Source organism: Mastigoproctus giganteus, chromosome 8 (assembly GCF_048544385.1).
Source record: "Mastigoproctus giganteus isolate SK-2022 chromosome 8, ASM4854438v1, whole genome shotgun sequence".
Taxonomy (NCBI): Eukaryota; Metazoa; Arthropoda; class Arachnida; order Uropygi; family Thelyphonidae; genus Mastigoproctus; species Mastigoproctus giganteus.
Genome location: NC_143582.1, coordinates 114,725,616 through 114,743,582, shown reverse-complemented (window position 1 = coordinate 114,743,582; position 17,967 = coordinate 114,725,616). Strand labels below are relative to the sequence as shown.

Below are 17,967 nucleotides of genomic sequence, written 5' to 3'. Positions count from 1 at the left end.
GTCATTGTGTCAACAACCACTGATATTGTGCCAAAGGATCTTAATAATAGCATAAAGAGGCCCCTGAGAACACTTACATGGAACTCTAGAAAGCCATAATCCTGAAAACCAGTAGGATAGTCAGAGTTCCTTGGCTAAGAGTTTCAAGATCAAAAGTAAACCACCTCATGCACTTGGTACCACTACTTGTTATAGGATGGATAAAATCCCATAAGGAAAAAAAGTCATATAATAAAAAATGAAAATGCCCGAAAAAGAATAGCATTAGTAGAGGCATTTGATGCAAGAAAGCAAGCTTATGCAGCATCAGCCAAAAAAAAAAAAACAAAAAAACCCACAAATAAATAAATAAATAAAAAATAACCACTTCCACTTCACCCCTCTGTTCGTTCGAAATACCTGTCCAGCTGAGCCTTAAACTTATTTAGGCTATCAACTTCCACGACAAGGGATGGAAGTCTATTCCACCAACCAACCACCCGCTGGCTAAAGGCAAATTTCCTCACGTCTATCCTACATCTGTCTTTTCTCAATTTGAATTTATGCCCTCTCAGGTGATTATTCTGAGTAAGAGGAAGAATCCCATCAGCATTGAGCATGCTCAAACCATTCAAGGCTTTATACACCTCTATCAGATCACCTCGCCGGTGCCTAGTCTCCAGACACTGTAATTTGAAAAACTTAAGCCTTTCTTCGTAAGAGCACCCCTTTGTTCCATTCACTGATCTTGTTGCCCTTCTCTGTACTCGTTCCAGCATCTCTACATCTTGAAATGAGGCCTCCAGACCTGTATACAGTACTCTAGGTGTGGTCTGACCATTGCCTTATACAAGGCAATGGCCTATATATCATCGACAATACACCATGAGCTACTCTTGCAGCCCGTCTGCACTGCTCAGAAAACTTCATATCTGCCTGCACAACCACCCCCCAGGTCCCTTTCATTCTCTACCATTGTCAGTGTAGTACCACAGAGTTGATATGTTGCTCTGGGGTTGCTGTTTCCCATATGTAGTACTTTACATTTGTCAATGTTAAACTTCATTTGCCACCTCTCAGCCCATCTGCTCAACCTTTCCAGATCCTGTTGCAGTAGCATAGTGTCCTTGACAACCCTGCCAACCTTCGTATCGTCTGCAAACTTGGACATTAAGCTTGATATACTCTGCAAACCTGGACATTAAGCTTGATATACCATCATCAGTATTATTTATAAATACAGAAAACAATAATGGACCCAATACTGAACCCTGAGGGACTCCACTAATAACATTAGTCCACGATGAGCAGTGTTCATTGATTACCACTCTGTCTTCTCCCCCTCAACCACCCTTTTATCCATAGCAGCAATTTGCCTCCAATGCCACACTGCTCCAATTTGTGCAGCAGTCTTCCATGTGCAACAGTATCAAAAGCCTTTCTAAGTATATAATATCAAAGTTATTCCCTGCATCCAGTTCTTTTGTGACTGCATCATAGTATCCAATCAAATTGGTCAGGCAAGACTTCCCCTTAACAAAACCATGCTGTGTCTGAGCTATAACTGAAGTCTTGTCTAGATGATCCTGCAGTGCTTCTTTAACCAGTGCCTCCATTAATTTTCCAGGAACAGAAGTTAAACTAACAGGTCTATAATTACTTGTGTCGCCCTTTGATCCTCCTTTGTGAATTGGGGTCACATTTGCACATCTCCAGTCCATGGGTACTTCCCCTGAGTCCAAGGAAGCTCTCATAATTATGGCTAAGGGTTTGCTTACTTCCTTTGCTGCCTCCTTTAATATAACTGGTTAGATCCCATCCACCCCAGGTGCCTTTCTTGTATTTATCTTCCACAATTTCTCCTCCACTTTACTCTCAGTTATTACAAGATTCTCTAGCTTACTGCCAGAGTTGAATACACCTCTGGCATTCCCCTCGCTGAATAACTCCTCATGTGTGAATGTCGATGCAAAATATTCATTCAGTTTGTTAGCTACCTGAGCAGGATCATCAACAGTTGACCCATCTATATCAAGTGGACCAATCTGATTCATCCCCTTCCTGCTAGAGTTTACATAAGTAAAGAACTCTTTGCTGTTTTTCTTTGCATCCCTTGCCAAAGATTTCTCGTAATCTGCCTTCGCCTGCCTAACCTCCTTTGTAACTTGGTTACAGATCAACTTGTATCTATCATAGGCTTTTGTGTCACGTGTTAATTTGTATGTATCCCATGCATTTTTCTTCTCTGCCATATGTCTCATTAGTTCATCTGACATCCACATAGGCCTAAACCTTGAACAAATTCGATGAAATGAACAAATAGATGACAAATTCGGTCACCAATACTCTGCCTTTTCAGTAGGATGCTACAAGCCACAGCAGCAGGTGAATATGGTGTTTTGGTAACTGTTTAGTCCAGAAGAGTGTGAATTGAGTGAGTGTAACCTGACATGATGCTACCAGCAACTAGAGTCCTAGCCAGGAAGGCATTTGATTACCATGTGAAAATGAAATAGAAAATGTGCAGACAGAATATAAATATTCTGTTTACTGTTTGCTTAATGTCAGGGTACTGTTGTTCATCTGAAACTCTTCTGAGTTGAGGGGTTATTGAAACATGAAATTTGGTCTGCAGTGCGTTCCCTTAAAAAAAATGGGACATCGATGGCCAAATTCCTCTTCTCTTCTTTTTCAGGAATTTTCATTTATTCTTCTTTAGGCAACCATCATTTTATTCAGTTTATTCTCTGTAAATTTTCATTTTAGTTTGACAGCTTTAGTCAATGAAGGAGACATTGTCCCACTGGCATTGTGGAATTTTTCTCACTGAAAAACTTTCTTCCATTCATTCTAGGTTTACATTTTTAGAAACCCCAAACCTGCAAAGAGGCAAAGTTTCACTGTTTGTTTTTTTTTTGTTTTTGTTTTTTGTTATTCATTTTCTATACATGTGGATCTTATTTTACTATTTAAAATTAAGTCACATTTCCTGTCTTGTTGGTATTGATAAGGATATTGTTGTGTTTATGTTGTTCATTTTGCAATTTATTGGTGGTCATTTTCATAATTGGAGTAGTTAGAATAACTTTTATATATTACAAAATAAAAAAAAAGAAGTTATTTTTAACTTATTAGGGTAATTTGTGTGGTGTTCAATACTGTCATGTTTAGAATATCCCTTTAAAATTGAGAACAAGAAAGAAGAGTATTGAACTCATTTGTATACTGAATTCATTGATAACTGTTTAAAATAGCAATGTTAATTTTTAAATTAAAAAAAAAAATTCTGAACTGAAAAAATTCTGCTTAATTTTTTTTTTTTTTTTTTAACAGAATGATGACCCATATGCATACTACCTTGATTGGCATCAAGAAGACATTATTGCCCTCCTAAATCAAATACCTTTTCCTGCTGTCTTTTCTCATATATTACTGATTGATATGAAAGAAGGTATGGATTTTACAATTTTGTGAGAGAGAGAGAGAGAGATTATGTTGTTGAAAATTTGTATTATTTACTTACTGTATGATAAATGAATAATTTTTTTTTAATGTTAATTCTAAATATAACTCATAACTGGGTGCTTGAAGAATTTTTACTCCTCTTGGTGCAGCAGCTAGAGTCATCCCACATGTATGCTTTTAAAAACCTTCAAAAAAATAATTCAGAATTATTCAGAATTAACTGTTTGTTTTCACCTTTATTTTCAACTTTTTCTAAACACAACTGTGAAAAATCTATTTTTTTTAATTAAAATAATCTCTGGAGCACTTTATATAAGTTTTTTTTTATCCCCTCTTATTTGAATATTATCTTCATTATTACCTTTGGCTTGACAGCAGGTGAAATGTCAATCAAATGCCTGCACAGAAGTCAAACTCTTCCATGACATGAAGCCAGAGAGCATAAGACTGGACACGCTGCAATGAAGCATTAAGAGCATGCACTTTGATGATTGAAGTTGAAAGATGAAGCACCAGTCTTATATTTATGTTTTTCAGCATGTGCATGTAATTTTTGAAGTCTAGGTTTGACTTTATCCTGAAATATTTCTTTTTGCTGATTTCAATGGAGAAATCATAGCAAACACTTTTGTTAACAGTTGTTGAAAGTTTCAACTGTTTTACTAAGTAGACACAAAGCAAAACATTACTGAAATTTGTTTGGGATCTCAAAGACTTTGTGCGCCTAGTTATGGGTTAAATTTTTTTTTTTTTTTTTTTTGTTGTTTATTGTGATTGTTTATTGTTATTTGAAAAATGTATACATTTTTCAAATAACATGAAGGTCTCATAAAATTTATAAACAGCAACATGCAGTTACCAGTCCATACAAGATCTGCACGTTTTGATGCATGTCATAAATTGAAATACCTCTGTAAAAACTGCTGTGTGTGTGTGTGTGTGTGTGTGTGTGTGTGAGATGGCACAGAGCATCAGATTTGGAACTAGCCATTATGAGATAGAGAAAGGTTGAGTAGAAGTGGCAACCCATTCCAACTTCATGAGTCAGAAAATTTCCACTGCTCTTGTACAAAAACCATATAAGCCCTTTTGATGAAATATTTTTAACTTATTTACATATACGAGGTGCTTTCTTGTTATAAGGTCTCCAAATTTATTCCTCATAAAGTACGAAAGATATACGGGTGACACTTGCCTCACCTTTCCACGTAGTCTTCTAGAAGCTGCATGAAATTTTCACATCTGTTCTTCCAAGCTGTGAAGGCTCCGGCAAAGCTTGGAGGTATGTTTAGCACACTAGTAAATGTCAGAAGCAGCTGATTGTCAGCTAGGAAATCTTCTGCCACAAAGAGCATCCTTCATTGTACAGCTTGTTTTGGGACTCTTGTAGTTTATTTTTTTAAAATGTATTTCAGTTGAAATCAATGCAAATAGTTTTCATTTGACTAATTTGTCAGCTCTTATCCAGTATAAGTTTTTGCTAAATGAGGAATGCGAACATCACAATATCAGTGTTTATCAATATCTTTTTTTTTATATAATTGCAAAGTAAAAATTATAACTCAGTTGATAATTCTGAAAGGCAAAATAAAAAAATTTTCACAGTTGTACCCTTTAGTAATTTTTGTAATGTTAAGTACTCTGCATTACCTTTGCATGTTGGTATATTGTATTACTCAATTTGATGTAGATTACATAATAGTAATAATAATTACATAATATAACCAACTCCAGTCAACTACATACTGTCCCCAGAATCCACATAATCATTTATTCATAAGTTTTTACAACATCCTGTCTTTAATAGCAAATTATTTTGCTATTAAAGCAAATTATTTTTATCCTTTCTTATTTGAATATTATCTCCATTTTTATCTTTGGCTGACAGCAAGTTAAATCTCAATCAGAATGGCTGCACACAAGTCAAACTCATCTATGACATAAAAAACGAGAGCATGATGACTGGACATGTCAAACTTCTTCAAACAAAACCATACAGTTCAGTCTTAAAACTTTTTTCTAACCGTAACCCTCAGTGACAGATGGCACAAAATTGAAGTCTGGTGCACTTATTTTTAGCCCCGAACAAACTGCTGAGATTTCAGTAAATTTTAGTTGTGTTTTCATTGGCCAGAAAAATGATGAAAAGTCTGGCCAAAAATTCACACAATAAGAATAGAGCAACACAAGCAATTGCCTTATAGCACAACCTAACAATAGATAAGAATTCTGTTTCAACAGAGTGCCCTGCCCCATCCTGGTCAACAAATGTTCAGCAACTATTGACCTTTTTCAGGAATGGGAAAGGTCATCACTATTCCAGCATCACTATCTACAAATGTATGCTAACCAACCTGCCATTCTTACAGAGTACACCCCCCCCCCCCACAGTATGCACCGAAAACTCAAAACCTAAAAGTAAGAGCTACAGTGGTGTTCCCAAAGATAACAGTAGCACAATTGCTCCAAAACGAATGTGGTGTATGTACAGTGGAATTGTGCATGATACAACTTACTTTAGAATTTATAAAACTTCATATCTGCCTCCACAGATATGAAGATATTTTCTGAGCAGTGCAGATAGTCTGCAAGAGTAGCTCATGGTGTCTTGTCAATGATATACAGGAATTTTTCTAGCAGGGATAAGGAGGTGATTATTCCCCTGTATAAGGCCACACCTTGAGTATTGTATACAGCTCTGGAGGCCTCATTTCAAGAAGGATGTAGAGCTGTTGGTTGGAATGAGTGCAGAGAAGGGCAACAAGATTAGTGAATAGAACAAATGGTTGCTCTTACGAAGAAAGGCTTAAGTTTTGCAAATTACAGCGTGTGGAGACTAGGCACCTGTGAGGTGATCTGATTGAGGTGTATAAAGTCTTGAATGGTTTGAGCATGCTCAATGCTGATGGGATTCTTCCTTTTGCTCAGAATAATCACCTGAGAGGGCATAAATTCAAACTGAGGAAAGACGGTTGTAAAACAGATGTGCGGAAGTTTGCCTTTAGCCAGCGGGTGGTTGATTGTTGGAACAAACTTCCATCTGCCGTTGTAGAAGTTGATAGCTTAAATAGATTCAAGGCAGAACTTGACAAACATTTGGAGCGAGGGGATGGGTGAAATAAGGGTTTTTTTTTTTTTTTTTTTTTGGCTGATGCTATATAAGCTTGCATTCTTGCATCATGTGCCCTTGCTCATGCTAAAGTTCTCTCACATCTGGTGAGTATGGGTTTGGCGCACTCAGGGTCCTGAGCTGGATATTATCATTTTCTTTCTTGGTGATTCCTTTCTACTTCTGACTCTCTCACTCTCTCTCTGACTCTCTCTCTCTTTCTCAGCGTAACTTGGGAATTTTTTTTGTTTTGGTTGGTGCAGCACAAGCCTCAGGCTTCCTTGCACAAATGTATTCTAACAATGTATGCATATGGCTAATAATAATAATAATAATAATAATATGGCTAATAAAATAAGGCTCCCATTTAGCATTAGCATTAGTAGAGGCATTTGATGCAAGAAAGCAAGCTTATGCAGCATCAGCCAAAAAAAAAAAAAAAAAAACCCACTTCCACTTCACCCCTCTGTTCGTTCAAAATACCTGTCCAGCTGTGCCTTAAACTTATTTAGGCTATCAACCTCCACCACAAGGGATGGCAGGCAGTCTGTTCCACCAACCAACCACCCGCTGGCTAAAGGCAAATTTCCGCACGTCTATCCTACATCTGTCTTTCCTCAATTTGAATTTATGCCCTCTCAGGTGATTTTTCTGAGCTAGAGGAAGAATCCCATCAGCATTGAGCATGCTTAAACCATTCAAGGCTTTATACACCTCTATCAGATCATCTCGCTGGTGCCTAGTCTCCAGACACTGTAATTTGCAAAACTTAAGCCTTTCTTCGTAAGAGCACCCCTTTGTTCCATTCACTAATCTTGTTGCCCTTCTCTGTACTCGTTCCAGGAGCTCTACATCCTTCTTGAAATGAGGCCTCCAGACCTGTATACAGTACTCTAGGTGTGGCCTGACCATTGCCTTATACAATGGAATATCACCTCCTTATCCCTGCTGGAAAAATTCCTGTATATCATTGACAATACTCCATGAGCTACTCTTGCAGCCCGTCTGCACTGCTCAGAGAACTTCATATCTGCCTGCACAATCACCCCCAAGTCCCTTTCATTCTCTACCACTGTCAGTGTAGTACCACAGAGTTGATACGTTGCTCTGGGGTTGCTGTTTCCCATGTGTAGTACTTTACATTTGTCAATGTTAAACTTCATTTGCCACCTCTCAGCCCATCTGCTCAACCTTTCCAGATCCTGTTGCAGCAGCATAGTATCAGTAGTGTCCTTGACAACCCTGCCAACCTTTGTATCATCTGCAAACTTGGACATTAAGCTTGATATACCATCATCAATATCATTTATAAATACAGAAAACAACAATGGACCCAACACTGAGCCCTGAGGGACTCCACTAATAACATCAGTCCACGATGAGCAGTGTCCATTGATTACCACTCTCTGTCTTCTCCCCCTCAACCACCCCTTTATCCATAGCAGCAATTTGCCTCCAATGTCACGCTGCTCCAATTTGTGTAGCAGTCTTCCATGTGCAACAGTATCAAAAGCCTTTCTAAGATCCAAGTATATAATATCAAAGTTATTCCCTGCATCCAGCTCTTTTGTGACTGCATCATAGTATCCAATCAAGTTGGTCAGGCAAGACTTCCCCTTAACAAAACCATGCTGTGTCTGAGCTATAACTGAAGTCTTGTCTAAATGATCCTGCAGTGCTTCTTTAACCAGTGCCTCCATTAATTTTCCTGGAACAGAAGTTAAGCTCACAGGTCTATAATTACTTGTTTCAGCCTTTGATCCTCCTTTGTGAATTGGGGTCACATTTGCACATTTCCAGTCCATGGGTACCTCCCCTGAGTCCAAGGAAGCTCTCATAACTATGGCTAAGGGTTTGCTTACTTCCTTTGCTGCCTCCTTTAATATAACTGGATAGATCCCATCCACCCCGGGTGCCTTTCTTGTGTTTATCTTCAACAGTTTCTCCTCCACTTTACTCCCAGTTATTTCAAGATTCTGTAGCTTACTGCTAGAGTTGAATACACCTCTGGCATTCCCCTCGCTGAATAACTCCTCATGTGTGAATGTCGATGCAAAATATTCATTTAGTTTGTTAGCTACCTGAGCAGGATCATCAACACTTGACCCATCAATATCAAGTGGACCAATCTGATTCATCCCCTTCCTTCTAGAGTTTATATAAGTAAAGAACTCTTTGCTGTTTTTCTTTGCATCCCTTGCCAAGGATTTCTCGTAATCTGCCTTCGCCTGCCTAACCTCCTTTGTAACTTGGTTGCATATCAACGTGTATCTATCATAGGCTTCTGTGTCATGTGTTAATTTGTAAGTATCCCATGCATTTTTCTTCTCTGCCATATGCCTCATTAGTTCATCTGACATCCATTTTGGCCTAAACCTTGAACAATATTTCTTAGTTGGTATGTAAAGCCTAGTAGCTTCCAAGATAAGTTCTTTGAATGCTTCCCATTTTGAATTTGCTGTTGGTAACATCATCAGTTGGTCCCACTGTATAGAATTTAAATACTGTCTCAGTCCATCGTAGTCGCCTTTACGGAAGCAATAACCCTTCCCTTTACCCCTAATGGTAGTTACCTCTTTCAGTAAATCCCACTTCAGCACACTGTGATCACTGCCACCTAGTGGTTCATTTATCTGCAGATTCTTAATGCATGAAGAATCACTGCTGATAATCAAATCAAGAGTATTACTCCCTCTAGTTGCCTCCCGAACATGCTGATGTAGAAAACAATCATCCAATAAATCCACAAAAGCCCTGCTAGTGTGTGAGTAACCAGCCCCCAAATTCCAGTCAATATCTGGGAAATTAAAATCTCCCATTATAAGACTCTCTGATTTACTGGCCCACTCTATTTCCCTGTACGGTTCCTTATTATACTCATCAGAGTCATTAGGCCTATGTCACACCAAACTGACTCAACACTGCACTGTCCAGCGATGTCGACTGGCTTCACTTCCTTGGTTTTTATGTGTTTCTTAACTAATAGCATAACCCCTCCCCCCTTCCTATCCTGTCTATCCTTTCTGTAGACGTTGTACTCCCCAAATTGCAGTTCTGCATCCTTTATATCTGTGTGACACCACGTCTCTGATATCCCAACAATATCTGCCTTTGATGTTTTGAGCAATACCTCAAATTCATCAAATTTATTTACTAAACTCCTAGCATTGGTGTACACGCAAGTATACCTGCACCTGTTTCTATTCTTAGCTACCCTAACACAACCCTTGTGTTTACTTGTACCGCAATGGCTCCCAGCAGTCTCTGAAATACCATGCATCTTGTTTTTCAGGCTTCTGCTCATTCTAATAGAAGCAGTGCAAGAATCTCTTTCACCTCTGCCAGTGGCTACTGTCAATCTATTGGTCTTTGTCTCCCCCCAAGCTAGCAGTTTTCCGACCCCCCTAACACTGCCTCGATAGCATCAGCAAATATTCTTGCACCCTTTCTATTTAAGTGTATCCCATCCCTGTAGAAGCAATCTCTCCTGTTAACAAGTACAGTCCAGTAAGTGTTTATCTTCTGCCTCTGGTGTCAAGCAATTATTAGTGTGACCAAGTGATTCAAAGCAATCTCTGTAGTGTGTGGAAAGCAATTAGATTCTTTTTAGTTTTAAATACAGTTTTCATTATTTAGTTACATAGCATAGCTCTCTTGCACTTCAAGAGAGCTGTGCTATGTAACTTGTTAATACTAATAACCTAACTAACTCGGCTGCTTGGTTACCCTTGTGGCACTGCATCTGCCTCTCGGTGATAGGACCAGTAACCTGGAAAGAAAAGTTACTTTTCCAGGGCCAAAAGCAACAAAATAGTCTGCCAAAAACTTACAGGATCGAAGGATCCCAATGTGAAAACGCATGAGATAGAAGATTGAAATTCATGCCGAATTCCAAAAATTTGATGCTGTTAAAATAAGAGCTTGAATAAATCTTTTATTGAACTCTACTCAAGAACAGGCTATAGATAGACTTATGCCATTTAAAATTCAGAAATACCTATAAAACCTCATGTGATATTAAAAAAAAAAAAAAAAAAAAAAAAAAAGGACCACGTCTGAGATCTGCCAACTTTTGGTTCTCTGAGGCTGTCACAGGCATTCTTAGGTGTGAAAAGTTGGGCTTGCTACTTGGGAGCAGGTATGCCAGGCATCTTAGGCCTAGGCAAACTCGGCATGTAACTAGGGCCTGTACTTTTAGGGTACTGTAAATGGCAATGAACACAGTCAAAATCAGTGATATCCATCCAGTAGTGAGCATGATTGCTTGTATTCCTTAAAAATTTACAAAAAAAAAAATACTATCATGATATTTATCTTTATACTTGAACCTGATTTTGATGCCAAAAAAAATAAATGTTTGGTATATATGTTGTGTATTAAATTCTTAATTTTTATCCTTATAAACATATGCAGATTTACTTGCTTTACCTTTTTATATTGACTGTAATCCTATTTGGATTATAGTGAATAATTTATTTTTATTATTAAAGTAGGGTGAAAAGGGACCTCGAAAAATATTTTGCCTATGGTCCAAATACTCTAAAAAATCTCTTGAGACCACTGTAGTCACTTTTACAAAAGCAAAAACCCTTTGTTTTCCCCCTGATCGTAGTTACATCTTTAAGTAAATCCCACAACAGTACACTGTGATCACTGCCACCTAGTGATTCATTTATCTGTAAATTCTTAATGCATGAATAACCACTGCTGATAATCAGATCAAGAATTTTACTCCCTTTGGTTACCTATCTAACATGTTGATGTAGAAAACAATCAACCAATAAATCCACAAAAGCCTTGCTAGCATGCAAGTGACTAACCCACAAGTCCAGTCAATATCTGGGAAGTTAAAATCCCCCATTATAAGACATTCTGATTTACTGGCCCACTCTATTTCTCTGTATAATTACTCACTGTACTCATCTATTAGGCCTATAACAAACTCCTACCCTCATTTTTGCTTTCCCTGTGCTTATGTCGCACCAAACTGACTTGACATTGCACTGCCCACCCATATGAATTGGATGCACTTTCTTAGATTTTGTGTTCCTTAACTAACAGCATAACCCCTCCTCCCTTCCTATCCTGTCTATCCTTTCTGTATACATTGTACTCCCCAAATTCCAGTTCAGCATTCCTTATATCTGTGTGACACCACGTCTCTGATATCAAAACAATATCAGCATTCGATGTCTTTACCATCACTTCAAATTCATGGAATTTATTTACTATGCTGCTAGCATTGCATGTACATGCAAGTATACATGCACCTGTTCTTACCTTAGTTACTCTAAAAGAGCCCATGTATTTACTTTCATGACTCCCACCAGTTCCTGAAATCCCCCAGCAACTTGTTTTCTGGACTGCTGCTCATTCCAATAGAAGAAATACAAGAATCATTTTTACCTATGCCGGCAGCTACTGTTAATCTACTAGTCTGTGAATCTCCCCAAGCTAGAAGTTTTCCAACCCACCTAACATTGTCTTGATAGCATCAGCAAATATTCTTGCATTTTATTTAAGTGTATCTCCTCCCTGTAGAACCAATCTCTCCTGTTAACAAGCACAGAGCACACTGAGAAAAATTCTGCCACATGACTGTTGCACAATCTGAATTGATTGACAAGGCTCTCATCATATACTCCCTCTCATCGTGTCTGGGCAGGATTGCAGACACTTTCAAAATTAATCCAAACATGCAACTTATTTTCAACATTGACCTGTACTTGTCAAGTAAATCCACAGATCTCCTACACTTAATGTCATTAGTGCCAACGTGCCAGCGATATCACATTTAGTGCCCTTAAAAGATATCTGTTCTAAAATGTCATCAACTTTTGCTCCTGGCAGACATACCCTGGTCCTATTCCACCTATCCTTTTTGCACAGTATTTTTCCCTTTTCCCTGACAATCGAGTCACCGACAATAACCAACTCCTGTGGGACCAGCGGATTCTCCCCTGAAGATTGCCACTCTGTTGCCTGGTGCACAAGAGTGAGCTCTGGCATTGAGCTGAGCAGCTGAGAGCTTGATAGGGCCCCCATTTTAATTCCTTCGAGGGCATCTAGCTGACTCTTAACTCTCATAATGTCCATCCATCAGAACGCTGAATTGGTGCCTAATTCTTTCACATTCTCTTTGCCTAGCACACACAGACATTCTCAATGGCTGGATAATGTCCTGTTCCAGAAATGTCTGCAAACATGTCACATTTTGCACATTTTTTTTTAGACTGTGATACATTGGAGAATTGCCCCCTTTGGTTCTCCCCCGAACCACATACTTTCGTTACTTTGTGCATGTTGTTTGTACTCTGCTGCTCTAGTCTGGGGCATGATTTCCGTTTAAATACAATTTAATCAACAATCAAATTTAATAAGATTTATAAATTTAATTGATTAATTGGCAGTACCATACTAAGTTAACAGATTCCTAATACAGTGTTACGTATTACGCTATCTAATTTTACGTTATACATTACGCTATCAAGTTCGAGATATATATGTTACACTATTCCATGACGATCTAATATATTACAACAATGGTGGCAAGTTTCAAACGGTACAAGTTTTACCGATACTAAGTAATAACCTACAAAATCTCTATCTAAATTGAAAATAAACTAAGTATCTTAACTAGGAATATAAAAAGCTACTTCTAGAAAATAAATTAATAAGGCAATTAAGTTAATAAAATGGCAAAAATTTAAGAAATACTTCTCTATTAGATGGAACTTTAAAAACGTCACTCGCATGGATCAATCACATCTTGGTGATGATATCTTCTCCAATGGAGCCTTTCTCTCGTGGCTGTTCTCAACCTCATTGTTTGGCATTACACAAATGCAAAATGATGAACTGTGTGTGGTTTCTATTCTGCTTTTCTTTGGTTGGATAACTGTTTTAAGCCTTCTGATGTCAATATTTACACAGATCGAGTCAGTGAAATTATCCTTGTAGGGATGAAATCCTTTATCTAAAAATTTGTTTTCCCATAAATGTGCTAAGGCTGTTCAAGATAAGAATGTTTCGTATCAGAATAGGCTTACTTCCAAATTTCCAGGTTAATTTTCTGCCTACACCAAAGCCTGCAGAAATCATGAAACAATTATTAATCAGTCTAATCTAGATTTTGAACAGTTAAGAATAAAAAATTTGTTATTTATCCAAATGGTATTCGAGCATTCTGGTCTCTTGCCAAAAGCAACGATTGCAACTTTTGCCCATCTCTATTTCCACCTCTTTCAAAACTGAATGGGTCCTTGCCACCTCAGCTAAAGATGTAGTTGACCTGCTAGCATTCTACATTTCTTCTAAATCATCAATACATTTCTTGTTTATGGATATTTAAACTGCCTCCTACCATTCCCAATTTACTCTGCTAAATGCCTCATTTGGTCTTCCATCAAAAGGATGTCAGAAGAATTTTGAACAATCTTGAGGCCGAGAAAGCACCAGGTCCTGATGGTATCACTTGTTCTCAATACCCGTGCTCTTGAAATACTTATGTTCTGTGTTGTCTTTTTAGACCTTTTTATTCCTCTGGTGTTTTCCCTTCAGTTTGGAAATTTTCTCATATTCAGCCAGTTACTAAAAGAAGGTGACAAATCCCTCCCATTCAATTATTGTCCCATTGTACTTCTACCCTTTCTAAACTAATGGAGAAATCCATTAATAGTCAACCCTTAACTATCTAGAAACCTACTGTGTGATCAGTGATCTCCAGTATGGATTCTATCAATGTCGACCGACTGGTGATATACTGCTTTATGTTCCCCATCTATGGACAAAGGATGGAATCTATCCAGTTATATTAACTGAGACATCAAAGGAAGTAAGCAAACCCTTAGCCATAATTTTGAGATCATCCTTGGATTCAGTGGACCTCCACTGAATCCAAGGATGATCTGGAGCAGTGCGAATGTATCCCCAATTCACAAAGGAGGAATCAGAAAGTAATTTCAGACCTGTTAGCATTAGTAGAGGCATACGATGCAAGAAAGCAAGCTTATGCAGCATCAGCCAAAAAAAAAAAAAAAAAAAAAAAAAAACCCTCGCATTTCACCCTTCCATTCATTTCAAATTGCCTGTCCAGCTCAGCCTTAAATTTATTTAGGCTTCAACTTCCACAACAAAAGATGGAAGTCTGTTCCACCAATCAACTACCTGCTGGCTAAAGGCAAACTTCTACACATCTATTCTACAACTGACTTTCCTCAATTTGAAACTGTGCTTTCTCAGGTTCTTAATCTGAGCAAGAATCCCATCAGCATTCAGCTTGCTGAACCCATTCAAGGCCTTATACACCTCAATCAGATCACTTGCAGTTGTCTACTCCAGGAGCTGCAATTTGCAGAACTTAAGCCTTTCTTGGTAAGAAACTTTACAATAAAGCATTCTTTAAAATCTGGCACATATTATCAGAAAAAAAATAATCAATGTTTTAAAATGTGGATATATTAAGAAAGTAATCTGGCTGGCACTCATATCAGTGATCACATTTGTCTTTAATAATCCATGCAAAAGGAATTATATTTCTCTTTTTATAAGATGCTTACAGTTCTATATTGCAGGGTTAAAATAATGTTCTTACACACAACATTATTTTAACCCTGTAGTTGTGGTACCCATTATTGCTATACAAATATGGTGGTGTTACACCTTAGAAAAGTTTGTTTAGTTTAACTTTTCTCCGAGGGAAGTAATGGAGTCACTGGTTAAAGAAACAATGCAGGATCATCTAGACAAGACTGCGGTTATAGTTCAGACACAGCGTGCATTTTTTAAAGGAAAATCTTGCCTGGCCAATTCGATTGGATACTACAGTATGGTTGCAAAGGAACTGGATGTAAAAAAGTAATTTCGATATCATATACTTGGATTTTAGGGAAGCTTTTGATACTGTTGTATAAATTTGCGCAGTATGGTATTAAGGGAAAGTTTTTGCTGTGGATAAAAGGTGGGAGAAAACAGAGAATGGTAATCAATGGACATGCGTGTGGTTGATTTCTGAACAGACTTCCATGTACTGTTGTGGAAGTTGATAGCTGAAATAAATTCAAGGAACTTAGCAAACTTATGGAGCAAATGGATGGGTGAAATGGGAAGTTTTTTTTTTTTTTTTTTAAATACTTCTTGTTTTTCACTTCTCAGCTGTGATTTGAAGTTGAACTTCTTAATACCTTGATTTCCTTCGTGGGTACTATTTTAAATTTAATATTAGGATTGTGTTTTGGTTTCCGTTAATTGCTACTTGCAGATAATAAAAGAGTGATATTGAGAACAAATTCTGACTTGTGGATGACCTGTGCATGAGATAATAATTGAGAACAAATTCTGACCTGTGCATGAGATAATAAAATCGATTTATTATATTCCATGAGAATCACGGGTTTTTGTTGGAATTGTATAAATATTAAATTTATGATTGTTTGCATACAAAAATACTGCTAAATCAAAAATATACATATTAGAAAAATCACCATTTTTTTTGTATTTTTTATGTTAGGCACTAATATATATGATGTTAAACGAACGACACAACAAGGAATGCAGAAATTATTTGGCTTTTGTACTTATCTAGTTGATGTTCTTTTTGAGGGCATAAAAACATACCATCATTCAAAATATTTCAGTTTGACAGCACAAATAGGAACTCTAATAAGGTAAGTGTTATTTTATTTCTTTCAGATAAGTAAACTTGTGTAAAAGTTAGCACTTTACAATAAGGCATTCTTTAAAATCTGGCACATATTATAAGAAAAAAAATCAACATTTTAAAATTTGGATATATTAAGAAAGTAATCTGGCTGGCACTCATATTAGTGATTGCATTTATCTTTAATAATCCATGAAAAAAAATTATATTTCTCTCTTTATAAGATGCTTACAGTTCTATTTTGTAGTTTAAATCTTGCTGACCACAACATTATTTTAACCCTGCAGTTGTGGTACCCATGATTGCTACAAATATGGTGGTGTTTCACCTTAGAAAAAGGTGTAAAGTTTTTTAATTTTTGGTAAAACATACAATACTTGTTTGTTTTAGTAATTAGTTTTTAATTAACAATATTTTAAAAAGTTGTTTTCCACCTTGTAATTTTCAGAAAAAAATAATTAATTCTGCTGAAAAGTAAAAAAAACAAAACAATTATAGATAAAAAAAGATATAAAGTTGAAAAATGGAAGAAACATATAAAACAAAACTTTAAATGTGCACATATGCATATCTGAGGGCTGTTCAATATAGATGGCTCATCCTCCCCCCCCCCAACATTTGTTTATTAATCATCCATATTTGATGGTCCTTTTCAAAGTAATGCTCATTTGATGAAATGCACTTACTTCAATGTTTCTGCCATTCTTCAAAAAACATGGTGGAAGCCATTTTTTGACATATGTTTGAGAATCACCTTTGATGTCTTTACAGCTTCTTCTGATGAACGGAAATGTTTTCCTTTCAGCTCCTTCTTTAACTTTGGAAATAAAACACATGCACACACACAAACTTATTCCCACACAGAATCCAAGGGCAGGGCTGTAGGGCAGATGAGGAACACATTTCAGATGAGCCAAATACTTGATGACAGGAGAATATCGCAACAGGAATGCCCATCATTCCTTGCTTTTTCACTCACTGTCAAAAAAAGTCTGTGAGTACTTTGCCCTCTTTTATTATGAAGAAGAAATGCTTCATAATAAAAGAGGGCAAAGTGTGTGGCATTTTCACCCAAATTGGTGAAAACATTGGAAGCTATTTGATTTAAAAGACTTAGATTCAGTGACTTACTCATTGAAACTGTGAATCATTTTCTTAAAGTCTCAGCCTTTGGCACTATATCTGTAAAAGTTACACCACGTGATGTAACTGATGACTTTTTTAGAAGACAAACCGGCCCAAGGGTTGCAGGAACACAGGTTATTATTGCTAAATGAATAATGATCAAAACAGGTGGTGAACTTATTCCCACTTGGAATATAATTCTAACTTTTGGCACACTAATTTTACCACCCACTTCCAAACAGTATGTCAAGGAGATATATTATATCCTAACTATTAATAACTGCAGTACAATCTGTTCATGTTTAATTATACATGAACAGATTGTACTGAAGAAGTATCCAGCATATTATATATACTGGGGTGTCACAACAACATTCCAGGGGTGCCACATAATTTGGGTTTAAGTTACTTAAACCCAAATTATGTGGCATTATTATTTAAAAAAAAATTATTATTTAAAAAAAAATTATGTATTTACAGTAAGACCCCGTATCCATGGGGGGGGATACATTCCAAGACCTGCCGTGGATGGCTGAAACCGTGGATATAAGCGAACACCTGATGACCCCACATATAACGTGATTTTCTTGAACATACATACGTATAATAAAGTAAGACATTACCCACATTA

At 37.0% G+C, this 17,967-nt stretch overlaps 1 protein-coding gene across 1 annotated transcript in view; it reads left to right on the top strand.

Annotated features, from left to right (window-relative positions):
• Positions 1-17,967, top strand: part of Epg5 (ectopic P-granules autophagy protein 5) — a 1,526,775-nt gene that overhangs the window by 237,155 nt on the left and 1,271,653 nt on the right. The window contains exons 9-10 of the mRNA XM_090380318.1: positions 3,313-3,430; positions 16,062-16,218. Coding sequence (XP_090236444.1) covers positions 3,313-3,430; positions 16,062-16,218 — 275 coding nt within the window. The remainder of the gene's footprint in view (positions 1-3,312; positions 3,431-16,061; positions 16,219-17,967) is intronic.